The 26,079-nt window shown below is 49.8% G+C and overlaps 1 protein-coding gene across 1 annotated transcript in view; it reads left to right on the top strand.

Annotated features, from left to right (window-relative positions):
* The first annotated feature begins 3,295 nt into the window (after positions 1-3,295).
* The window catches only part of VWF (von Willebrand factor), a 110,333-nt gene continuing 87,549 nt past the window's right edge, over positions 3,296-26,079 (top strand). The window contains exons 1-6 of the mRNA XM_058655802.1: positions 3,296-3,473; positions 4,646-4,700; positions 7,613-7,777; positions 11,714-11,816; positions 12,081-12,289; positions 16,152-16,273. Of these exons, the coding sequence (XP_058511785.1) occupies positions 4,646-4,700; positions 7,613-7,777; positions 11,714-11,816; positions 12,081-12,289; positions 16,152-16,273 (654 nt within the window). The 5' untranslated portion in view covers positions 3,296-3,473. The remainder of the gene's footprint in view (positions 3,474-4,645; positions 4,701-7,612; positions 7,778-11,713; positions 11,817-12,080; positions 12,290-16,151; positions 16,274-26,079) is intronic.

Here is a 26,079-nt window from a genome sequence, read left to right as displayed (position 1 = left end):
TCAACTGCTTTCCCAGGCCACAAACAGGGCGATACAAACTGGCAACCATATGGGATCCCGGCTCATGCAAGGTGAGAACTTCAGTCACTAGGCTTTACAGGAGTCTGGTGCACAGCCTTCTGGGTTGTTCCATCAGAAGGTGCTACTTGTGTGTTTGCTCCAGCTCTCAGAACCCAGAGCCCAGAGAACACAGTTAACTGCATCTTTGAACACTTTGAATGCTGTTCAGCATGCGGTGTCTTCATAGCGTCTGGTTTTGGAGGATTTTTAAATTCATCTCATCGCTTCATTTTTTGATCCTTGACTTATTGGTAGTGTGTCTCAAAATTTTCAAAGATATGAAGATACTGGTATTTTCAGCATTGGCTTTTCAATGTGAATGCATTGTGGTGACAGTGTAAGGTGTACGATTCTATATGCCACTTTGTCTTTGAAATATACCAGGGCTGCATTTATGTTGAGAACTGTTTTTTTTTTCTAACTTCCTGGAGACTCAACTGTGCTGTGTGTTATCAACTTTGCTCCCCATCCCCATTTTATTGTTGAATAATATTTCATGGTACAGATTCATCTCAATGTGTCTGCATAGTCACCCGATGTAGCACCATTGGGCTGCTTCCCGTTTCCGAGTATTCTAAACAAAGCTGTTAGGAGTTTGTTGGTATGAGCCTCTTCCCACTTCTCTGGGATAAATATTTGCCTTCAAGTGAAGTTATAGGATTTCACCATTGTCTGTAAACTCTCTGTCCTTACTGATTGTATCTGCATGATTGAAGGATAACTCAGGAAGCATTTAAAGTCGATTAGTGAGTTGTGCATTTCTAAGATGCATGTCTCTTTGGGTTGTGGTGACTTTCTGATTATGATATAGGGACCTGTGTCGTAGAACAGCAGGATTCAGGATTCCCCCTATGTTGATAGGCCTGACGCGATAGCTCAGTGACCAAAGTCCTCGCCTTGCATACTCCAGGATCCCATATGGGCACTGGTTCTAATCCTGGTGGCCCCACTTCCCATCCAGCTCCCTGCTTGTGGTCTGGGAAAGCAGTTGAGGACAGCCCAAAGTCTTGGGACCCTGAATCCGTGTGTGGGAGACCTGGAAGAAGCTCTGGGCTCTGGATCGGCTCAGCTCCAGCTGTTGCAGCCACTTGGGGAGTCAATCAATGGACGGAAGATCTTCCTCTCTGTGTCTTCCTCTCTGTATATCTGACTTTCCAATAAAAGTAAAATAAATCTTAAAAAAAATTAGTGGTTTGAGTCTTGCCTTAAACCCAGGCAGAACAGGCTGGGAACACCCTTAAGGCAAACACCCAGCATTCAAAATGCCCCAGTTCGAAACGTCTAGAGTGCCAACAAGAAAAAGCTTTGGGTATAGGAGTTTTGGATGAGGGAGGATCAACAAAGTCAAATCTGAGCAACTCTGAAACTGAAAGCCCCTCTGGTCCCAAGTATTTCAGCTGTAACAAGGCAGCGTGCTGGTTGGTGCGAACGTGAAATCAGTATGAAGCTGGTCTTCTGATGTTACATCCTGGCGTTGCTCGTTAACCTTGCGGCTGGCTGCGATGGAAGGAAGTGAGCAAACCTTTTGTGACCAGGACGTCTGTGTCTCCAGGAGAAAGGAAGCTGGGGGTGCTGGGAGCGGAGTCAGTCCGGCTTGAGAAATGCTGCTGTTTGTTTATTTGTTTGGAGTGGACTGCCCAGGAAGTTCTCTTCCCTGTGGAATCTACACCAGAGCAGAGAAGCTGCCCATCTTTAGGGAAAGGCCAAGGCAGGCACTTTGAGAAACTCTTCCTTTGAGGTTCTTTTTTTTTTTTTAATTATTTATTTATTTTTAATATTTTTATTTTATTTTTATTGGAAAGTTAGATGTACAGAGAGGATGAGAGACAGTGACAGAGAGGAAGATCTTCCATCTGCTGCCACAATGCCTGGAGCTGAGAGAGAGAAGGAGAAGGAGAGAGAGAAGTGGAGTAGGCTCTGGCATGAGGCATGTACTCATCATAGGCAGCAGCTTGCCTTTTGCATTCTCTCTCTTCTACTACTTTTTGTGTTGTTGTTCTTTGGTAAAGATACATTTATTTAATTGAAAAGCAGAGTGACAGGGAGAGGGAGAAGCTTCCATTTCCTAGTTCATTCTCTAAATGGCTACAATGGCTAGGGCTGAGCAGGCTGAGGTTCAGAGCCGGGAACTCCATCCAGGTCTCCCACAGGTCTCCCACAGGAGTGACAGGGGCCCAAGCACCTGGATCATGTTTTGCTGCCCTCCCAGGCACATGAGCAGGGAGCTGCATCGAAGGAGGAGCAGCTGGGACTTGAACCAATGTTCTGATGTGGGGTGCAATCCTCTGCTGTGCTACAATGCTGGTCTCTTCTCTACTGTTTTTGTTCTTAGAGACTATTCATCTTCCTTTCTTGGGGTGGTTAGGGGAGTGATACTGATGGAGGATGAGTCCTAGAGTCCTAGAGCAGGTGGTCCTCCATGGAAAGTGAAGGTGGGATTTCCTTGTTTAGGCTGCCTGTGTCACTCAGTGCTGGGATCCTGCCATGATAAGGTCACCTCCCTCTTGTCCTCTCCTCCCCTCCCCTGGCCTCCACCCAGCTGCTCAGCTGCCTCTTCTAGAAGGAATTAGGTTGGCACATGTGGAGACTGAGGCTTTTAGGAACGGGAGGTTTGGAAGGATTATGTATGTGTGTGTCTAAGACTAGGTGAGCAACTGTTTCCTGCCCTACCCCCTCGCATACAAGGGCCTGTTCTTGTCAAGGGGACCTGCATCTTTAATCTGTCCACTCAATTTTGCTAGGGACCCAGATGGCCCACTGTCCTCAGGGCCAGTCCTGGCCCCTTCATACCACGGGCGGACAGGAAGTGTTGTGTTAGCCTTCCTCTCCACATGGCCGCCAAATTGGCTCAGGTCTAGGTGTTTTTCCCAATGTCCCTGGAATCCAGGCCTGGAAGCCAGACCCAGAGGCTGTGTTGATTCAGCCTGGCTTCCTCCCTGGCCTGGCTCAGCCTACCCGGAGGATCGGCATCCCTGCACATCCCCCGCACACAGTGGGCACTTCGGGAGGGGGCCAGGGGCAGGGCTGGGGGTGGGGGTCTTGGCGAGAGCAAGCAGGCTCAGGAGGGCACCTTCTAGGAGGTCCCCCTCCAAGCTGGCCAACGGTTTATCAGTTTGGCAGTGTTTCTAATAACATTTCCTGCCATTGTCTACCTTTGGTAATTAAGAAGAGGCCAATCCCTGGCTACTGCGGTGGGGAAGGGGGCGGTTGGTGGGCGTCACAACTTGAACTTTAGCTTCCCTGCTGTGGGACACAGGCTACTTAACAACAAGACAGGCGGGAGCTGCCACAGACCCATCCAACCTCAGCCGGAGCTGTCAGCATGGCCTAGGGGTGGCTGCACCTTCATCACGTAGCCTCTGCATCTCCTTGGGGGACCTTGGCGACACCTGCAACCCCATTTTCAGGGGAAGGTATGGGCTTTGGGAAGCAGAGCTGACCCAGTGGTGGGAGGCAGGTGCCAGGCTGATCTCTGCACCCGTGATGCAGGGCCTGTGACACCTTGGTTGTCGGGGCAGGGTGGAGAAGGGATGGACTAAAAGTCAGAGACATTCCCAAAGCCCCCTTCTTGCACTTGACCCTGGGGTCATGCAGCTGCTTCATTTCATGCAGTGGGCATGCTTCTTTCAGCTGGAATTGGAAGGAGCTTCATCCTCAGATTCTTCCTGGGAGTTGCCTAATGTATTTGTGTGTTGGGAGGGAGTTAAAAGGTGGGGGAAGGGGAGACCTGACTCTGAGACCAAGACATGGCCACCACATCCAGTATTGATTGATGCATTCCTCCTGCAGCTATGTCATGGGTTGGGTTTATCTCCCCTTTGGCTGGATTGGCTTCCTCTGTCTTCCTCCCCCACGAATCTCAGGTGACAGATTCTGCAGGTAATCATTCCCAGAGGGTGGGGCTGCAGTAGTGGCCTCAAAGAGACTTGAGGTGTCTCTGCCAGCCAGAGTCGATTATTCCTTGGGGAAACTTGCCCAGGCCAAAGGCTGCTGGGCTTCCGTTGATTTATCCAATCATCCCGGCCAGCCAGCATTACCTGTCTTTTGGGTGCTGGACACCAAGCCCTGTGTGGGCAGGATGGAGGTGAGTGTTGCCCTGGGCTCAGGAGGCTCTCTGGGTATAGGGCAGGTGGCCTGAGAAGTAGTCAAAGTAGTGGCTCCTGAGCCTTTTTTAAGCATGTGTGTCCATGACAGCAAGAGAAGTTAAGACAGCTCCTGGCCCCAGTTTGCGGCCAAGTGTGGAAAGGTAATTGCATTTCAGCTCCCAGCTGCTGGAGAGGTGCAGGGAGGTGAGAGTGGTCAGGTGACCTGGGGTGTGGAGAGATAGAAGCGGAGCTGCCCTCCTCTGTCTTGAGTCCCAGGACCATTTTCCAGGGAAGGATGCCTGGGGGCCTGGGTCAACTCACAGGGGTTGTTATTCTTGGACCTGGCACTGGCTGAGTCCACGTTTAGAGGAAGAATGGAGATCAGCAAGGACCAGTCTCTTCTCTTGCTTTAAAGCTACGTGTTTTCTCTCTGTGGCACACACAGACAGTAGTACAAACTGACAGCTTGTCCAACCGGTCATTTCTCTTGCTTTCTGCAGATGATTCAGATCAGACTTGCAAGGGTGCTCCTGGCCTGGACCCTCGTCTTGCCAGGTAGGTGCCAAAGGGCTTCCAGTCCGCACTCCTGCACCAGCACTGCTGGAGCAGCCTGCTTTTAGGAATCTGCAGGTGTGTCTGTAGCTCACCAGAGGCTCCAACCCTGGTCTCGGCTCATGCTGGGCCAGCTACACGGATCAGCCCTTGGGGAGGGGTTTTGAGGGGTTGCAAATGCCTTCTCTTCTTGGATAGTAAGTAGGCAAAAAGAAGTGTCATGGAGACATAGCATGGGGATAAAGGACTCCAAAACCTGGCAAGATGCTCTGTTTAGAAAGGATTATGGAGGTCCCCGATTTGGCCTTCCATGATGCAGCTGAGGGTCAGCAAAGAGAAATGGCTGCTCCATATGTGTGCAGTGCCAAGGTCAAGGGTCAGCTCTTCTGGATCCCTGGCCTACCCTGCATGGCCTGAATGGCCCTCCCCCACTGGCTGAGATGTAGTCAGTGACCAGGGGTCCTTGAATCCAGTTCTATTCAGACACAGTCCACTGGAGACAGAGCCCGAGACTGAGGCCTCCTCTGTCCCCAACCTCACATACCAGTCATTTCCTGGAATAGCTCAGAGAAATCAAGTCAAAGACATTTGCCAGTTTATTCCTAAGGGTGTTACAAAGGACACACCCCAGAGATGTATACAGCAAGGGATGGGGAATTGGGGTGGCGCAGCCAGGTCCCCTCCAGGCACACCTGGGACCCCCGGAACCTCCACATGGCCATCTCCCAGGAAGTTCTCCAAGCCCTGTCCCTTTGGGTTTGATACAGACGCTTCACAACCTGGGTGTGAGTGAGGAAATCATTGGCTGCTTATGGTCAACTTAGCCTTCAGCATCTCTCTTCTCAACATTCGATTCCTGTAATCCTCCTGCCTTGGTGTTTTCTGAGATTGGTCCCATCCTGAAACTGCTTGTTACTGGTCAACTCATTGGCATACAAGAACATGCTGAGAGGTGTGCATTTTGCCTTGAGATTAGGATGCCTGAATTTCTTATTCAGAGTATGAGTTTGCTGCTCGGCTCCACTCCTGACTCTAGTTGACTGCTGATATGTACTCTGAGAGGCAGCAGGTGACAGTTCAAGTGATTGAGTCCCTCTCAGCCATGCAGGGTCTGGGACTGAGTTCCAACCTGGGTATTGTGGGCCTCTGAGGAGTGGCCTGGAGGGTGAGAGCTGTCTCATTCTCTCTCTCTCTCTCTCATTTTATGATTCAGTTCCAAAGATTCTGGGATTTCCCCTCCCGTGTCTCCCTTCTGAATATCAGTTTTGCATGATTGCAGTCACACCGTCTGTACCTTCTTATCAGGCGGGGTCTGTGTTGGGAGACCCAAAACACTTAGATTTCCTGCTGGGACTCCCCACCTGCCAGTAGACACACACATACACACACACACACATACACACACACACATTTTGGAAGTATATACAATGATGCATTTACAATATGATTGAGAAATAAACAGAGATTATGAATTGTGTGCACAGGATGATAACAAATTTGTAAAGCATGTACAGTTGTCAGCAGGCTGCCAAACTGAATGCAAAGATCTTGGAATATTTCCTCTGCTAATTGCTGAATGTTAGGTCATAGATTTCATTTCATTTCTTTTTTTTTTTTTTAAGATGTATTTATTTGCTCTGAGAGTGAAGGCTCAATGACTAAATCCTCACCTTGCAAGTGCCAGAATCCTTTACGGGCACTGGTTCATGTCCTGACTGCTCCACTTCCCTTCTGAGCTCCCTGCCTGTGGCCTGGAAAAGCAATAGAGAATGACCCAAAGCCTTGGGGGCCTGCATTTGTGTGGGAAAAAACAGGAAGAAACTCCTGAGTTTGGATTGGCTCACCTTTGGCCATTGCACCCATTTGGGGAATGAACCAGAGGATGGAAGATTCTCTCTGTCTCTCTCTGTTTCTCTTTCTGTTTCTCGCTCTCCTCTCTGTAAATCTAATATGCCTTTCCAATAATTGTTTTTATTTATTTTTATTGAAAATGCAGATTTACAGAGAGAGAAAGTAAGTAAGATAGAGAAAGAGACAAAAAGAGAGATCTTTTATCTGCTGGTTTACTCCCCAGTGACCACAAGAGCTGGAGCTGGGCTGTTCCAAAGTCAGAAGCCTGGAGCTTCTTCCAGGTCTCCCACATGGGTGCAGGATCCCAGGGCTTTGGGTTATTCTCCTCTGCTGCTTTCACAGGTCGTGAGCAGGGAGCTGAATGGGAAGTGGCACAGGTAGGACATGAATCATCCCATGTGGGATGTTGGTACTTGAAGGGGAGGATTAGCCAATTAAAGGATTGTGTTGGGCCCTAAATTCTATTTCACATGAATTTTTTGAAGTAGTCTCATAAATGTTGAAATACATAACTTTCTTGAGAAATCTCTTTTATTGTTACTATGAGATTTGGGCTTTATTTAGGGGCTGAATGAAACAGCTTTAGTCTCTTAGAGGAAAAGGACCTCCTCACAACCCAATTTGCTTCTTATTTATTGATTTATTTATTCATTTACTTATTTGAAAGGCAGAGTTACATAGAAAGAAAGGGAAAGACAGAGAGAGATTTTCCATCCACTAGTTCACTCTCCACAAGCTGTATTGGTTGGGGCTGACCCAGGCCGAAGCCATGAGCCAGAAGCTTCTTCTGGGTCTTCCCACTTTGGCGCAAGTGCCCAAGCGCTTGGACCATTTTCCCAGACATGTTAGCAGAGAGCTGGATTGCAAGTGGTGCAGCTGGGACTTGAACCAGTGGCCATATGGGATGCTGGCATTGTAGACGGCAACTTTACTTGCTGTGCCACAGTGCTGACCCCAAGTGCAATCTCTGTCATATGCATCCTTATTCTTTCAATGTCAGCGAGATTGGGCCTGATGGTTCCAAGGTGCTTACCTGGTTCCAAGGTGCTTACCTCTCCCTCCAGGGACCCTCTGCGCAGAAAGGACTGGTGACCAGCCGAGGATGGCCCGGTGTAGCTTTTTTGGAGGTGACTTCATCAACACCTTTGATGGAAACCTGTATAGCTTTGCTGGAGACTGCAGCTACCTGCTGGCAGGGGACTGCCAGGAACGTTCCTTCTCGCTTCTTGGTGAGTCCTGGGTACTGAGGGGGAGGAATTCAGGGCCCTGGTGCACAGGAGAGAGGCCCTATTCTCACAGAGGTCCTATTCTGTTTTACCATGGGTAAAAGCACAGAGGGGGAGTGGTCTTTTTATGACACATGGCCATTTGTCTCCCTCCTTTGTGCTTTTCTAGTGGGAGTACCCATTACTCTAGGTTGCAGGCATGCTCTGGGAAATGGAATCATTCAGAAAAAGCATGAACTAGAAGGTCCTTTGGGACATAGAAGGCTCCTTGCAGCAGGGGAAAAAATCTTACCTTCTCAGGGGCATTGAGAATATCTAGTGGATACTGTGCACCTGCCGCTTCCCAGAGAAGTACTGGTACTACATCCCCACCACAGCTCTGTGGTGTAGCTGTAGTCACTGTGATTTTACCAAGAACCAGGACCCTAAGGAGGTTGCATCATGCTCCCAAGGCCCAGCAGATAACAGAAGAAGGAGCTGGGCTTTCCTCCTGGGTCCCTTGGAGATAAGGCACTGCCCTGAGTCTGCAGGAGGGGTGCAGGCAGGGAGGGAGAATTCGGATGTGGAGAGTGCACCGTCAACATGACTCAGCTGTGTGTGAGGTGTGAGGGACGAATGCTCCAGATGCCAGCAGAGGACCCTGGGCCCAGGAGGCTGAGATGACCTTGGACAGAGCTAGGTAGGTGAAGAATAAATGTTCATGGAGTTGTCTAAGCTGGTGAGGGAGGATTACAGCAGGGAAGGGTTGCAACCTGGGAAAGACATGGGGCCCTACCTCACTTTTAACCAAGAAAAGAAGCTCCATGAGCATCAGCACCACACGGAGAGCTAGTAACAGACAGGCAGCTGGGCTCCAGCCCTGAAATTCTCACTCCGTAGGTCTGGAAAGAGGCCTGAAAATTTAATTTCTGTTGGGTGCTCTTCAGCTGCTGCTGTTGCTGCTGCATAGGAAACGAAACTTTGAGAAGTACAGCATATAATGCTGGGCTAGAACATGAGGCAGGTGTGTGAAGGCCGATGGAGAGTGTGTGTAAGTTCGGGTCTTGGGCAGCAGGAACGGACCCAGAGGGAACTGGTGCTAGGCCAAGATGGTCCAGAGAGGGAGCCGTATAGAGATAGTATGGCCTTGGCCGTGCTAACTGGATAGGAGGCAAAAAGGGCCAGAGACATTCGCACGGTGCTGGACATTGAGGAAGACACATCCAAATAGCCATCTTGCTTTAGAGGCAATAGTTGGAGATTAGCGTTACATTATTCACTCCTTGAGTGTCCATGACAACTCAGGCCAGGCCAGGCTGAAACCAGGAGCCTGGAAGTCCATTTGGGTTTCCCACCTAGGTGGCAGGGGCCAAGCCCAAGTACTTAAGCCTCTCAGGGTGTGCAATAGCTGGAAGCTGGGATTGACAGCAGAGCCCAGGAACTAGGGCATCCACGTGATATGCTAACCGTTGCGTCAAATGCCTGCCTCATGTCCACATCTTTAAAATAGAGACACGTGGAGGTCTATGGGATGAGCTGAAAGTGCGATGCATTATCCCCAACCTGAATCAGAGTGTTCACCTGTTGAATAAGTGCACCATAGAGACCCGATGTGCTTGGTTCATACAAGTCTCCCACGGTCAGGTGACAGTGGTGCCTACATACTCACCATCCATCTATCCACACAGGTCCACACTAGAGGCCTGGCTTCTCTGGCTTCAGTGATCACAGGGGCAACTCCAAGGGCTTGGGAAGCCCTGCCTTCTAGAAATGTCTTAGGGACATTCCTCACTGGGCACTAGATCCTTCCCTTGTTTCAGGAGGTCATGGGCCTGAACCAGGCTGTCCAAAGATTGTATACGCTTTGATGTAGGTTGATTTTGTTTCCACGCCCTACCCCCAAAATCATGCAGCTAATCTCAGAGACGATGAGTGGTTGCCTTTCCTGCTGTTGTTGAGGGGTGGCGGGGGTGTGAGAGGAGGAGGTGCTGGGAGAAGCAAGGTAATGAGGAGGCCAGAGGCAGGGGCTTGGAGAGGAGCCTAAAACTTGGACCTTATAGCTTCGCTTTGCACACGGATCCAGCCACTTCTGTTCCATTGTTCTCCGATGACATCCTGTTTCCGCAATTGACATTCCTTTCCAAGTGCCTGGGGACCCACTCACGTCCTGAGTGAAATATTTATGTCATTCCACAAGGGCCCACCTGGTGCTGAAGGAGTCCCTTTCCTTGATCCCTGCTCCTGGTCAGCCAGGACCCAGGGTCAAGGCAAAGAGCCATCAGCCCACATAGAATCTAGAAAGAAAAAGAGAAAGACAGACCTTTGAAGACATGTATTACTTTGGTTCAAAGTCTTGGTTGCTGTGTGAATCCTGCTTTTGATCAGCCAGGAACTGCAGAATCTGGTCCCCAAATCCACCCAGAGGAACCACAATCAGCCAGCAACTTGCTGAGTCACTTCCACGGACCCAGAAGCCTTGCTGCCAGCATGGTTCAAGGGCATGGCCAGCATAGATCATTACTCTTGGTGTTGGTAGGAGGAGGCCCCAGATTAGAATCGCAGGTGCAGAGGGTGCGGTGCACTTAGAAACGGCACGTGACTGCATGCTTCACTCTAGCCCAGACAACACTGGGAGCTGATCCTGCAGGTGCCCAGGGCTCCTGCAAGCCCCGGGGGTGGGGGCAGACTCGTCTTGCAAAGCCTGCGGTGGTAGGTTGGGGAGGGCCTGGGCTAGAGCTTCGCTGGACAGCTGTTGCTGGCTAGACACCCGGCAATAACAGGAGGCGCTAACCTGGGGGTTTGGGACTCCCTCGGGGTCTCTGGCAGCCTGTATTGGCTCCTTTTACCCAATTGCTGTTTGTTACCCACAAGGGAAGGAAGCAGACCGCAGAGGCTGATGGTGTGTGCTGTGTGCACTGGGATTAGCCGAGTCCAGAGAGCCCAGATGTCCTGTTGGGCAGCTTCATGCCACAAATGGAGGATTGCATTTGCAACCAGAAAAACTGGGTGTGTGCCATGCTTCGTGTTAATGGCTTGGTGACTTTCCCCTCAGAGTGCATTTAGCAGTGCCTGAAGACATTTTGGGTGGTCACAACCAGGCCGTGGCTGCTGCTCATTATCTGACCACACCCAGTGTGGTCTCTGTGTTGCAGGAGCACCTGGACCCTGTTTTCCGTCCACGTGAGGTGTGGAAAATAGAAACATCAGGGTGTGTAGCACAAGGTTGGGTTACATTGTATATATGTGTGTGTGTGTGTGTATGTGTGTGTGTGATGGAGCTCTGGTATTTTCACTCATGGAGCTCACAGTGTTTTCACTATGCGTTCCTGGCAATAAACTTTAGCTGTTCTCCAGCTGACAGGCAGGGTCCCTCCAGCTGCCTTGGCATGTCAGTCCACCTTGCACACGTCTCCAGATCCCACTTGAAGAATCTCCTTGCCATGCTGTGCCTTGATGTGCGTCTGCGGCTCTGCATGCTCCCTTGATCATTCCCATACCCAGTGCAGCTTACTCCTCGCTTAGGGGCTTTGTGGTCTGTTGTCAGGTGAGGTGAATGGCTGAGTGGGAGCTGTTTACCATGAGGCAACCCCTCCTCCTCAGGAGTTCCCATTTTTTGCAGGCCACAAGTAGAGAGCTGAATGGGAAGTGGGGCAGCCGGGACACGAACTGGGATGTTGATGCTTGAAGGGGAAGGATCGCCAATTGAGCCATCACGCCAGGGGTGGGGGAAGGGGCTTTTTTTTTTTTTTTAAAAAGATTTATTTATTTATTATTAGAAATGTAGATTTATAAAGAGACAGAAATATCCTATGGACAGTTTTTTTTTCAGGATATTTTTATAGACCTTTGTTCAGTCCTTTGGGGAAGTGTTCTATTGAGATGATAGCGATGTGATCATTAATACATTTAAACATTTTTTCTTTGGTCATCATCTCTGACACTGACTCTTTTATCTTTCAGGGAACTTCCAATATGGCCAGAGAGTGGGCCTCTCTGTGTACCTGGGCGAGTTTTTTGACGTGCATTTGTTTGTCAATGGCACGGCCATGCAGGGTGATCAAAGGTAAGTCAGAGGCCTTGAAAACACCCTGGGGAGGTTACATCCCCTCCCCACTCCTTGGTTTTTAGCTGAGAAGACTGGGATGTAGCTATGTCCAGAGGATGTGAGGAGCAGGTTCTGTCTCTCTGGGAGACAGCCAGGTGTGGCCACTGCTGGGCTAGGTCCCCTACCATCTGATACAATCCTGTAAGGTGGGGGCTGGAAGGTGGGGAATGCATCGGGAAACTGCAGGAGAAGCTCCTTCTGAGCTTATTCTTTGCCCTCCAGAGTCTCCTTGCCTTATGCCTCCAATGGGCTGTATCTGGAAACTGAAGCTGGGTATCACAAGCTGGCCAGTGAGGCATATGGCTTTACAGCCAGAATGGACGGCGATGGCAACTTCGAAGTGCTACTATCAGACAAATACTTCAACAAGACCTGTGGGCTGTGTGGCAACTACAACATCTTTGCTGAAGACGACTTCAGGACCCAAGAGGGTGAGATTTTTCTGGGAGACCATTTCTCTGAAGCACGCTAAGGCTGTTCACTGCCTTGCTCACAAACATGTACTAAATCCTGAATCCATTCAAGCCTTGCCATGGTTTCACGTTGACTTGTCTTGCCAACCTCATGCCTAGACCTCCTGTTGAATCTGACGTTGGAACTCCTCAAATCTGACTTTGTTCCACTTTGAGTTTGATAGTTTGTGAGTGCTGGGTGCTTTGAGCGAACCTCCTGTGTCCACTACAATACCATGGGTGGAATTCACACGGTCTGAAGAGGCCAGTTCATGTGTGTGTCCATGCATTAGCAGTAGATGGTATGGCCAGGAGCTGGATGGGAAGTGGAGCAGCTGGGTTTCAAACCAGCGTCCATATGGGATGCTGATGCCATTGGCAGAGGGTTAGTGAACCCTCTGCTTCCTCCAGTTCTACTGTCAGTCTTCCAGTATCCTGGGAGGTGTGGCTGGTGCCCCTACAACAGCCCCCCTACCCTCTGCATTGAAGAACTGCCCAGCCAGCATCTTGGTTCAAGATGGCCCAGTGTTGTTGAACTAACAGTTGGTCTCCAGTTTCCCTTGCTGAACGCCAACTTCTTGTATGAGCTGATGCTGAACGCAGCAAGTGTGGGTGGGACCGACTTGAGTCCTCTCTCCTCTGGCTTTGGAATTAGTCAACAAGTATTCCCTTTGGACTCCAAACATTGCCATCTGGTCAAGCCCCTGGTGCATGGTGTCATGTAACTGCTTAAATTGGGTCAAATTCAGTGGTGATTTAGCCTTTGTCCATAAGCAGGACTTGGTCTTGCTATCCTTTGTTCTCACCAAAGCGGGCAGTTTTTGTGTATCTTCATAATGAGTGTCTTAAGGGTATATGGATCTGCTTTTACAGACAGCTCGGTTTGGTGCTCATGCTGTTGTTCATTGCCTATAAAAGTTGTTGGTAGTTGCTGTAGTCTGTTTAGTCTTGTTGACTCATCAGCCTTTTCCTGGGGTGTCAGTAACCCATCTTAAACTCCCTTACCTTGCAAAAAGATCAAGAAGAGCTTGATCATTCAAGTTCCCTATGAAATTTGAACAAATGTTGCCAAGTATTGATTTCTGAAAAAGAAGATTTATTATTATTATTTTTTTATTAGAAAGGCAGATTTTACACAGAGAGAAGGAGAGCCAGAGAGAGGTCTTCCATCTGCTGGTTCACTCCCCAAATGATTGCCAATGACTAAAGCTGAGCTGATCTGAAGCTGGGAGCCAGGAGCTTCCTCCCAGTCCCCCATGTGGGTGCAGAAGCCCAAGGACTTGGGCCATCCTTCATGGATTTACCAGGACATAAACAGAAAGCTGAATCAGAAGTGGAGCAGCTGGGACACAACCCAGTGCCCATATGGAACGCTGGTGCCAATAGAGGATTAGTTTGCTATGCCACTGCTCTGGATTTAGCTTTTACTCTTTCCCTTTGATATTTGGTTTAGATTCTGGGGTCAAAATGTAAAGACAAAGTTCTATTCAAAGCTAATAGTCAAAACCTATAACTTCAGTCAGCATCATTGACGTTTATTCTATCTGCAACTCCTCCAGCCTGCTCTAAAGTAACATGATGGAGATCTGCCAAACATTCCCCCTTTGGGACTGTAGCAATTAAAATGAAGTGTAGTTAGAGTAGCTTGCAGTGCAGCTGTCTAGTTCCCCATGGAAGATCCAAGGAGTGTAAAGGGACAGTATTTTGGTCATGCAAAAATCGAGGCCTTGTGTTCCTGCCCCTGGTACAGAGCTTAAGACTGAATGTGTAGTGGGAACACCACCTTTGCCAAATCAAGCGAATGACAGCTTAACTACAAGATGGGGCAATCACAGTTGCTCTTAGCTTAAATAACTCTGTTTTTCCAAAGCTCTCACAGTAATTAGATCTGTTGGCCTGGGGTGGAATGAGCTGCAGTCCAGTGGCTAGCACAGTATTCTTTCAGAAGAAAAAAACGGAACAAAAGGAAAGTCATTTTCTGGTGTGTTTGCCTTAAAAAAGGTAGTGGTTGGAATCCGATCTCATAGCTACAAATCTCGTATTGGTGTTGGCCTCCATCTAAGTACTTTAGGAGGAATTCTAGCTGTATTTCTAAAATTTGAATAGGGTTATGTGCATTTAACTCCCTGTTCAGTGTTGTTCATCCAGGGTGTTCTCACTGCAGGGTCCCTTGACAAAGCAGAGGAAAAATGTGCTGTTGAATTGAGTTGTAACTAAGGATGCTGACACAACCTGTACTTTGGCATTGAAGGTAGCCCTGACGTCACTACATTGTTAACAGGATCAATAATGAGCTAAAGTTTGGCCCTCCTCTTGATCATGCTTTTTCTCCTGTAGCACTTGTGTTTAATGTCATCTAAGAAAAAAAAAATTAAAAGAACTGCCTTCCCAAGGATACCCCTCCTCCACCTGATGACCTAAGAACCTGCCATCAGGCCCCATCTAAGTGCCACCTGTTCAATGCCATTGACTTGTGGCCTTAGGGCTTGAAGTCTTGAAGGAGTTTGGGGCCCAAATCCTTTTCACATCACAGCAGCCTCTCTCTAAAATGTGCAGAATCTGAAGTGTTTAGAGCTTTACTATGTCTGCTGACCCTTGCTTCTCGTTTCTTCATTTTGGATGGTGAGCTCAACTTCAGAAGGACTTTGTAATGCTTTTCCAGTCTGTAGTGACTGACTCTTGCAAGAAGATACATGGGAGCCTCTGACCCCTGTGAGGTTTGTCCACTCCCACAGATTCTCAGGGGAGACTGTGTGCAGCTGATCAGGGGCAGGAAGACCTCCACAGCTGAAGCTGAGTAGCTGTGAGTCCCTGGAGGATGGCCTTATCCCTGAACGGCTTTCTGCAGAAAAGCTTCACAGGTCTGCAAGCCTGCAGATAAAAACAGAGATAAGGGATCCAGCCCACAGCCTTAACGAAAGAACTCACAGTTGAATTGGAAATAGACATAAAGAATATCAACTCAAAAGGAAATGAGAATTTTAGTAGTGGGATGTTCAGGCTGTGGAGAGAAGGGGTATTGCTTTGTTGTGTAACCACGCCCCTCACAAGCCCCTTTAAAAGGCCTGTGAAGCAGGGGGCTCACTCTCTCTCTTTCTGGTCAGGTGCTTCCGTTACTCTGGCACCTCGACTCTTGGCTGATCCAGGACAGGTAATCCCCTGAGCATGGTCCCTGTGTACTGCTTAGATGGGACAATGGATAGAGTAATGTTGTTTCTGGTTTGTGTTCTGTCAGGAGTTCCAGGAGAGGTGAGGCCTAGCAGTAGTGGAATGTGGGCAGAGAAGCCAGGGAAAGGTGAATGTCTGCAGCTTTGTGTGTCCAGGTTATTTGTTGCATGTCTCCTAGGAGAACTTATATCATTGGGGAAGCTGGACATAGGTCTTCAGCTTAATGGATGGACTTAAGGGTAATGACCATTTGTTCCCCTTGGGATTATGACTGAGTGGATTGCCATATGGACTTGTGATCTGCCATTTCTAGCATGTTCTAGTATCACCAAGCTTGGTTAATAAAGACTCCTTAATAAAACCTTAGACATGTGGGGTGTGATCTTGCTCGCACCCCGTAACAATGTCATTTCATTGTCTTTCATGTTACTCTCTCACTGTATCTGTCCGTCCATCTCTCCATCCAGCCAGCCAGCCAGCCCTCACCAAGTGTTCACTGAGCTTCGAGTCCCAGGCCTGTGGTGGTATGCTGAGCATGGTACAAAAAGCAGCTTCCCAGGCCCTGGATGCCCTTGCTGTCTCATTTTGTAGAGGTCAGATTGGGGGAGTGGGGAACAAACGGCCTGGAATTATCACTGAGAAGTCCTGGAATAACTGAAACTTTACTTTACAGGGACCCTGACATCAGACCTCTATGACTTTGCCAACTCCTGGGCTCTGAGCAGTGGGGAACAGCGCTGCCAACGGGCATCCCTTCCCAACCTCCCATGTAACAGCTCTTTTGAGGGAATGCAGGTGAGTGTAGTCTGGCCCAAGGATGGCCGGCTGGGGTGCGGCTTTGGAAGGGCTTGTGTCATGCCCTTGTGTCTGGGGGAACACGTGCCCCACCTCTGAGGTTCCTCTGGTTGCTCAATGCGGGCCCCCAGGAGCCTTGCCTCTTGACAGCCATTTGGGCTCCAGTGGGGTCAGCTCTGATTCTGTTCTTGATGAATGAGTAGCGGGTCTCTATCCGTCTGTCTGCACTGCTGTAACAGCTTATGTGAATCTGGAGGAGAGAACCCAGGCTCTTCTCAGCCAGTAAGCAAGAGGAAAATTACTGGCAGCTGGGAAAACTGAGGGAGCATGGTGAGTGTCAGGATGCTCCTGAAGTGGGCTGGCTTGCTGTGAGCAACCGGCTGCAAAGCAACAGGCATTGACGCATCCTTGGTTCTGGGTTTAGCTTCTGGGGCACAAGGCAAGTGTTGGCAATGCTGTGCCCCTTCCCCAGACTCCAAGGGGAAGCTCTGCCTGGTGTCTCCTGGCTGCTGGAAGCATCCTTGTTTTGTGGCTGTAGAGTTCCCATCTCTGCCCTGTGTGGCTATGGATGCCTGCTCTCCCGGGAAGGCCACCTGTATTGCCCTGTGACCCCCGAAAAGGCTGAGAAGACCCCCTGACCCCTCTCCACATCATCCATCCCACTGATAACTCATTCTTCAGGGGTAGCTGAGCACAGCTTGAGGAGGGGTGGAAAGCCACGTGTCGAAACACATCCAAGTGTGGAAGTAGCAAAGGCAGTCTGTATTCTAGAACTGTTTGTTAGCCTAGGTGAATTTCAAACTGAGGAGAGAGGGAATCTATGGTTTCTTTCCTTTGTTTTCAGACTTACCATTCTGTAGCCCACTGGTTTACTCTTTTATTATTATTTTCTAAAGATGTATTTACTTCCTTTATTTGGAAAGGCAGATTTACAGAGAGAAGGAAAGACAATGAGCACTTCCATCCATTGGTTTACTTCCTAAATGGCCATAATGGCTGGAGCTGAGTCGATCCAAAGCCAGGAGCTTATTCTGGGTCTCCCATGTGGGTGAAAGGGCCCCAGGACTCGGGCCATCTTCTGCTGCTTTCCCAGGCACATTAACAGGGAGATAGATGAGAAGTGGAGCAGCCAGAACTCGAACCGGTGTCCATATCAGATGTCAGCACCATGGGCAGAGGCTTAACTTACTACACAATGGCACCAGCCCCATGGTTCACACTCACCTTCAGTGAGATACAGGAGAAGGTGCCTCACTGTCCCTATCCCAAGCGAGGGGGTGGGGGTTGAGGTGACTGTTAGGAACTTCTAAGAATGAAACACGTCTTTGGGAGCTTATTTTATGGACTTATTATTTATATATTCATTTGAAAGACAGAATCAGAAAGAGAAACTGACTGTGCTCCCATCCTGTTTTACTCCCCAAATGCCCATAATGGCTGGGATTGGGCAAAAGCCAGCGGCTTAGGATTCAATCTGGATCTCCCATGTGGGTGCCAGGGACCCAAGTTCTTGAGCCATCCCCTGCTGCCTCTCGAAGTGTGCATGAGCAAGAAGGTGGATCAGAAGAGGAGCTGGGACTTGAACTTATTACCCAACAACGGCCCCACGCTGGGTAGCTCTTGCTTAACTCCTGGGCTGACCAAGGAGTTGTGGGGTGAAGATTTTTATTGATTGAAATTGGGGTTGAGAAGTGGATGATGAGTTCGTTGTCCAAGCTCCTGGCTGGTCAGTGGTGTTTGTGGCCTTGCTCTGATGGCTCACTGATGCTGTGCTCTATAGGGAGTTGAGGATGGCCAGGTGGGTGGGCTCAAGCTGGTCTGTGGGTGGTAGCTATCATCTGCCCCCAGACCTGGAATCCCCCTGCCTAGACCTGGAATTGCCCTGAACAGACAACACTGGCCAGCACTGTTGTACCTATTGGAGACCAGATAAATCTACTTGAATCTGGTGATGAGAACCTTATAGGGGAAGCTGGATCACTCTCTCCATTCAGTGCATCTTCTAGTCTAGCAGACCCTGGACTAAGAGAGATGAACACCAGACCGGGTCCTGCCTTAACATTGCAGGGGGTTGGTTCCAAACTGTGGAGCTCTGCTATGGGATGCCCACCCCAGGCGTTGCCTTATGGTTGCACCAACAGCCTGCCCTTGAGAGCTTCTTTGATCTTTGTTTCCCTAGTCCTCATAGTACAATGGCACAATCTTGTTTAACCGGATGAAGTGGGAGGTGAAGACAGAATTTTCAAAAGGAGAACCTGACACTGAGGCTGGGTGCTTTGTCTTCCGGAGACAAAGTGGGAGGGGCTGTGTCTGCCCTCTGGAGCACCTGTACTATGCTCTGCTCTTGGCTTGGTACTCGCTTGTCTCCCGGGGGGATTTCCAGTTCTTTCTAATCAGTGTCCAGGCACCAGCTCCTGAGAAAACTCCTGGTGGTTTACCTGAAAAGACAGGGCCTGCTTTGCCCTCAACCAATCAGGTTGTGTTTACCCACGCCAGGGGCTCCCTCATTGGCTGGCCAGCACAATGACTCATCTCCTGGGAGGTGATTCATGCCCGCTTTTGGATGGTTCACTGCCTGCTAATCCATGTCCTCCGAGGTCGGAAGTCAGGTGTGCTTAGCCAGGGTTTGTCACGGTGGCTGCTAGGGCCTTTGGGAGTGGCCGAGTGTTCTGGGGGAAAAGGAGAGACTACTGGGTCTTGAACACTGCTTTGGGGACAGCCAGAATCTGTTCCCACACTTCTTCCGCACTTCACCCTCTTCCCAAGCAGTCAGCTTTTTCTGGGAGCCAGGTCCTATTACTAATACCTAAGGGATGAATGTCTGCTTGTATGCCAACCCGTCCTAAAGTCTCTGTCTGCTGGGGCTGATAATGGCCTGTTTGATTGCATGCAAATGTGCAGAGTTTTCAGCTTTTCAAACTGAGGGCAGCACTGCTGGCGTCTGGAGCACGAATAATTGATGCTAATTTGAAGGGAACTCTCCTGCCCAGTGCACTTGCACTTGCTGGCATCCTGTCAGTCTGGGGAATGTCAGCAGGAGCTGAATCTTATAAAGGGGCCTGGGCTTTGTCCCCACGGCAGTCCTGTCTGGACAGGAAACGCAAGGCCAGGGCTCTGCAGCTTGTCCAGCCAGGGCTCTTGCACATTAGATCACCCATTTCTCCAGACCCTTGACCGCCAGCTGCGGGGAAAGCACACAGCACTACCCCATGGCGTTGGCTTCCCTTTTGCTGACAGTTGCTGCAGACTCCAAACCGTGCTCAGATCCCCAGGCTGGGAAGACTGCCTCCTGCTGTCAGAGTTGGAGGGTGCAGTCCTACCCCGGCCTCCCAGTTTCTCTTTAGGCATGTTCTCAAGACCACTTATCTTTACTCTTTTTTTTTTTAAATGTTTTTATATTTTATTTTGTGTATTTGTTTATTTACTTGAAATGCAGAGTTATAAAGGGAGAGACAGACAGAAAGATCTTCCGTCTGTTGCTTCACTCCTCCATGGCCACAATGGCTTGGGTTGGGGTAGGCACCCAACCACTTGAGCCATCTCCTGCTGCCTCCCCAGGTGCATTGGCAGGCAGCTGAATGGGAAGTGGAGCAGCTGGGACTTGAACTGGCACCCACATGGGCTGCTGGTGTGACAGGTGATGGTTTAACTGGCTGTACCACAGTGTTGGCCCAAGACAACTTGTCTGGATTAAGAATACATGGTTCAGCTTGCCAGCAGAGTCACCCACGAGATACCCAGGCATCTGCAGCAGAAAAAAAATGCCCTTTTATGAAGATGAGACGGAGGCTCATAATAAACTCTTGAGTTGTTGGGGGTTTTTGAAGAGATGTAGTTCAGCCACCTTCCATGGCATGCCTGCCCTCGACAGACTCAACCCGGGGAGCTTATTCTGCCAGCTAGGTTTGAAGAGTCAAGTCCTGGAGACACCCTTGCTGGGCCTTCCTGGCTGTCTTGTGGAGTCCAGTCTCAGGCAGCCCTTCCTGAGGAGTTCATCCTTTCATTTTACTCACGTTGGAAGTCACAGCCCTGTCCCTCAGTGTCCCTGGATGCTGGAGAACCAAGGTCCCACCAGTCAAGTTGCTCTCACCTTTCCCCAAACTTCCCACATTGCACAAGGCTCTGAATTTGGCGTTGCTTGGGTGACCACCACCCTCGCTTTCTTTGGCTATCCGTCTCTTCCCATTCCCTCCCCTCCCCTTTATCCAGCTGACTCCTCTCCCCACCCTGCTTGGGTAGCCAGCGTGGCGTTCACCTGCACCCTTCCTCTTGCCTTCAGGAAGTCCTTTGTTTCCCCACAGCTGACATCTGTAACGCTCACGTTGATTTGGAACAATTGCGAGTTTCTTTGCAATCTCGAGAGGCACATAAAATTCTCATTCGGTTGGGGACAAAGTCATTCACTCTTCATGTCCTCATTAAGTGATGTTTATTGCAAACAATGTGCCCAGGTCCTTCTGCTGTTTCTATGCACGCTTGCTCTAGAAGGGGGAGGGAAGGAGCTAAACTGTGCCCTTGGTTGAGCAGCCCTAGCTGGAGCTGGGGCACTTCTGGTGCAAGTCCATGCCTGGCCTCCCTGCCCCTTTTTCTCTCCTATGGATGTTTTTGACCTGGAGTGGACTCTTTTAGGAGGCTTTGAAGTATTTTGATTCATTCACATGCTTGGTGGGAGAAGTACAATTTAGAGAGAGCAGAGGTGGGAGGAGAATCTGGTCTAGGGAAGGCCAGTTTCCTTTAAGTAAACTTCTATTTATATCAATATCTGGTTAGGTGAGGTAAGGAGATAAGATATTTAAACATAGTGATATCTGGAAAACACTTGGAAGATTGTTAGCATTTTAATACTTAGATACACTTAATGTCTAGAGAAACTAAATTCCAGATGGGGTCTCTGTGGACTCCTGATTGTCCATCACCAGTGGGCCAGAGGACCACCCAAAGGGAGAAAGGGTGGGGAAAAAGAGAGCTCTCCTACGCAATGGTTGACTTTGCTTTTTTAATGAGGAGTGTTGCTGCTTCCACATGTGTGTAGCATCTGGGAATTATTGTATGTGGAGTTTAACATCCAGATGAAGCAGGTGCATCCTGGGAAAGGGGCATTTTGATTGGTTAGGTAGAGACAGCATGGGGACTTCCAGCTTCCATGGACTTAACCAGCTCCCTGGTTGCACCAATCCATTGAGATAGCCGTGGGTTGTGGGGTTGGACAGGAGCCTGCTCACTGCGTCTCTGCTAACAGTCCTCCCTGCACCCCTTCCCCCGGGGGGGTGGGGCACTGGAACACGCAGGCTCACATCCTGTGTTCCCCTTTGCAGACAGACAGTTGCTCTTGTGTCATGGACAGGCTAAAGAATAAGGATCTATTTCATGCCACGTCAAGGTGCAAGAATCCAGGGCGCAGTCCTGGGTTCGGCTGAGTTGTCCGTGTCCCAGGTAAGGTGGCTTTCTGCTCTGTGTCGCTGTCCACCTTCCCTCTCTAAGGCAGACAGAGCTATGTGGACCACACGCTGGAGTGACATCCTTTTGCACTCAGTTGAGTGCAGCACAGGGAGGAGGTAGTGAGCTGCCAGTGAGTGATGGTGACCTTGGCCATTGTTCACTGGAGGGTGATGGGTCTAGCCTTATGGCAGAGCTAGTGGCTGCCATGGGGCTTCTGAGATTTCCCTGGAGTTCAACAGACGCTGGCCTTCCAGGTGACTTATTTGGCAAATCCTAAAGGAGAGTACAAGCTTTCCATTCTCACTATAATCATCTCTAAAGGCATCAACGAAATGCTGCTTCAGTGGCTTCCTTTCCGTGTAAGGAAGCTGCAGAGTGATGCTTTGCTCTCTGAGGCTCTGATCTTTTCAAAAGGTTACCCAATCTTGTGACAGTAGATCAATAACAGGAAAAAGAACATGTAAGTCTTAGGATTGGCCAAAGTGTGTGTGTGTGGTTCAAAGAGGGAACACGACCACTGGCAGAGTGTAGAGGGATGGGGTCTGGCACCTGGGTTCAGGTCCTGCCTCTGCTTCCAATCCAGCTTCCTGCAGATGCGCACCCTGGAAGGCAGCCGGTGATGACTCAAGTTACAGGTGCTTCAGCAATCTGAATTCCCACTTGGATTCCCGCCACCCACTTGGGAGATTTGCATTGAGTTGTAGGTTCCTGGCTGCAGCCTGGCTCAGCCCGAGCTGTTGTGGACATCTGGAGGGTGAACCAGTGCATGGGAGCTCTCTGTCTGTGTTTCTCTCTCTCTCTGTCTCTTTCTGATTGATATCTATATCTATATCCCTTAAACAATCATTTAGCAAGGAGGAACGGTGTTTGGGCTTCTGTGGGGAAGCAGGGACTATTGGGTGATGTAGTTGAAGTTTCTCAGGTAGACCACCTGTGCTAAGCCCCATGTCAGCCACCTCCCGATGTTCTCTCGGTCTCCTCTTCCTGTGGAAAGATCTTACCCAGGCAGAAAGGGAGGGGCGGGGACAGTCAGACAGAAGAGCTTTGTCTGCCGCTGCTGTTTACTTTGCTAATGGAGACAAATGTCAATTTCTTTTCACTAAAGGGCAGCTTCTCTGGGCTTTTCCTGTATCTGCAGAGGCCTGCAGTTCCTTGGAATGAGCCAACTCCAAATGCATCAGAGAAATGTGTTAGGGCTGGGCCTCGTGCCTCCTCCGCAGGGGTCAGAAGGCGCCAGAGTCTAGCGGTGTGCACCGGGCCCTGTGACTTCAAGTCTCTGCTGGGGGTGAGGTGATGCCAACAGAGGTGCAGGAAGCCTCAAACACCACAAAAGACAGCCACCCAAATGCTCCAGGGGCTGTGGCCGTGCCGAGTGGTTAACACTCAGCACCAGGACACCTTGGGGGAAGCAAGCTGATCAACTCTTCCTTACCAGCAGCTGGGTGCACGGAGTACAGTTGCTTCCTGTTTCTGGAGCTTGAGCAGAGTGCAAACCAGGAAGGGTTCTGTGTCCAGCCCTTCTCCTCCCCAGCCTCCCTGGAGGCCACAGCAGAGGGTGAGGAGAGGGTGTTGTCTATGGTGACAGATGTATCTCTGGAGAGCATGTTGGGTCCTGCCCCTTCTCAGAAAGGAATGTCCAGCTCTGTGCAAACAGCCCCCTGGGTTGGAAGCCACCAGCCAGCTTCATGGGGTCTCTGAGTCAGAACCCTGGAATGTGGTGGTGGTGTGTGTGTACTTGGGGAATCTCAGCCATGCACAAGCTATAAATAGAATCAGCAACTCTCTCCCACTCATCCCTGCAGGTTGACCAATGAGAAAGCACTCCCCCCAGAGCAGGGGTGAATTCTTGAACACACCACTTTGGGTAAGCTCTGGCTCCCTGCGCCTCCACACCTCCTCCAGGGGCACTCGCCCTTGAGCTGGAAAGAGCAGGCCTTGCTGAACAATCTTGCACTTGATGTGGGAGACTCTCCTTCCTTTGTCCATTGGGGGAAGGCGAGGAGGAATGTCTCCCTTCCTTTTCCTTGGTCAGCTGTTTTGGGAACAAACACAATCACAGAGAGCTTCAGCTCTCTGGCGTCTCCTCCCCCTGCCTGCCTCTGGGGACTTGGGGGCATGTTTGCCCATTCGCCTCCCTCCCTTGGACCTGCCTCACTCTCCACTCTCTGGGGAAGAGGCCTGGTCTGCTTTAATGAGTTGAAAATGTGATTAAGAGGGGCGCAGGCAGCCTGCACCCCCACTGCTAGGCAGGGTGAAGTCATGGATGGATGGAGCTGGGCTGTTGGCGCTTCTGCCAGCTCCTGGCACTGGCTGACAAGAACTGAAAGGAGACAGAAGTAGCCGATGTCCAGGTGCTGGAGCCAAGGAGATGCTGGAAGTGTGCAAAGGAGCTGACCCTCATTTTATATTGCTGCCAGAACGGTTTAGCAGAGAGCTATGGTGAAGCCATGATTGATGGTGGGCGTACGATCATTGATTTCACAGCAAATGGGTTAGAAGACTGCGTACGTGCAGTGGCTGCAGCTCAGCTGTTTGGAGCAGGTGGCTCCTGTGATTTGTTAGAGTTTGGGACATCAAGATGTCCCATAGAGAAGTTTATTTCTCTCTTCTTGGAGATGCTCAAGGGCCGGTGACTGGGGCTAGTACAGCTTTGGCTCCCTGCTGTCCTCAGCATGGGTGTCTGTCCCATGGTCCTTGGTACAGCTCAGGCTTCAGGCATCAATGGCACGGAGGAAGGAACTGAGAACAGAGCATATCTCCTTTGGATTTTGCCAGGTCGTGCAGCTCATGTCCTGTTGGACCGATTGGCACAGGTGTCTCCTAGCTGCAAGGGAATCTGAGAAAGGGAATCTATCCCCACATTGGCTCTGTGTTTCAGTGGACATTGGACATGGAAGGTCCTGTGACGAACAAAGAAAGAAGGAGGAATGGGTGGCATACAGCTTTCAGTCTCTTCTACACAGTCCCTCTTCCGCAGGCGAAGGCAAGAACGGGCAGAGGGGCAGTCATGTGGTCATATAGTCACACACTCTGGAAAGTGAGTCTTCACTTGGGTGCACTGAGCTGGAGCCACTGCACTGAGCTGTCTTCTGTTAGGAGCCAAGGTGGAGGGGCTGTGGTGGTGGCAGGTGGCTGAGTTGTGAATGCTGGGTTACCCCTTGCTAGTACAGCAGTTGAGACATGATGGAGTCCCAGGAACACTTTTCTGAAAAATTGTTAGGGACTCCAAAGAAATTTTTCCTTATGTGGGTTCTTTGCCTTGGTACTGTCTGAGTTAGATTTTGAAGCTGAGACATTCAAGACCTATTTGTGGTAGAAGAATGGCATCATTTTAGACTTTTGTAAATTCTTGCATGTGTGGCTTAAAATAAATGAGCTAGATTCTCAGGGCTGCTGCTCTGCGTCCAGCTGTTGCAAATTCAAAAATCAAAAGTTTCTGGAACATTGCACTGCATATTTGTGGAAGAATGAGGGAGAAAAGAGCCAATGAGGAATGTTATGATGGGGCCAGCACAGGGCATACAGAGCTAATCCTCTGACTGTGGTACAGACATTCCGTATGGTCACTGGTGTGAGGCCTGGTGACTCTACTTCCAATCCATCTCCCTGCTAATCACATGGAAGGACAGCAGAGGAGGGTTCAAGGCCTTGGGCCCCTGCTGGAAGAAACTCCTGGCTCCCAGCTTCCAGCTCTGGAACACTCAACTCTGGCCATTTGGGGGAGTGATCTAGCAAATGGAAGATCTTCTTTTCTGTCTCTCCCTCTCTATACCTCTTTCAAGTGAAATTTATTTATTTTTTCTTTTTTTTTTTTTTAAAGATTTATTCATTTTATTACAGCCAGATATACAGAGAGGAGGAGAGACAGAGAGGAAGATCTTCCATCCGATGATTCACTCCCCAAGTGAGCCGCAACGGGCCGATGCGCGCCGATCCGAAGCCGGGAACCAGGAACCTCTTCCGGGTCTCCCACGCGGGTGCAGTGTCCCAAAGCTTTGGGCCGTCCTCAACTGCTTTCCCAGGCCACAAGCAGGGAGCTGGATGGGAAGTGGAGCTGCCAGGATTAGAACCGGCGCCCATATGGGATCCCGGGGCTTTCAAGGCGAGGACTTTAACCGCTAGGCCACACCGCCGGGCCCTATTTATTTTTTCTTTAAAGAATACTATGAGGACAGTTTTGACCTTCTAGACTCTGTAAGGGCCTGGGAGTCCCTAGGAAATCCTTGGGCCACATCATGATAGATGTAGTGTCTTTTTTAGGGTTTTATCTGTTTAAAAGGAATAGAGAAAGAGAGAGGAAAGAGAGAGAAAGAGGAGAGAGGAGAGGGGAGAGAGGAGAGAGTTTGCTCCTCAGATTCCTGAAGCCA

This window comes from Ochotona princeps, chromosome 27 (assembly GCF_030435755.1).
Source record: "Ochotona princeps isolate mOchPri1 chromosome 27, mOchPri1.hap1, whole genome shotgun sequence".
Taxonomy (NCBI): domain Eukaryota; kingdom Metazoa; phylum Chordata; class Mammalia; order Lagomorpha; family Ochotonidae; genus Ochotona; species Ochotona princeps.
Note: the sequence above shows the minus strand (reverse complement) of the source record. Positions and strands in the feature narration are given on the sequence as shown.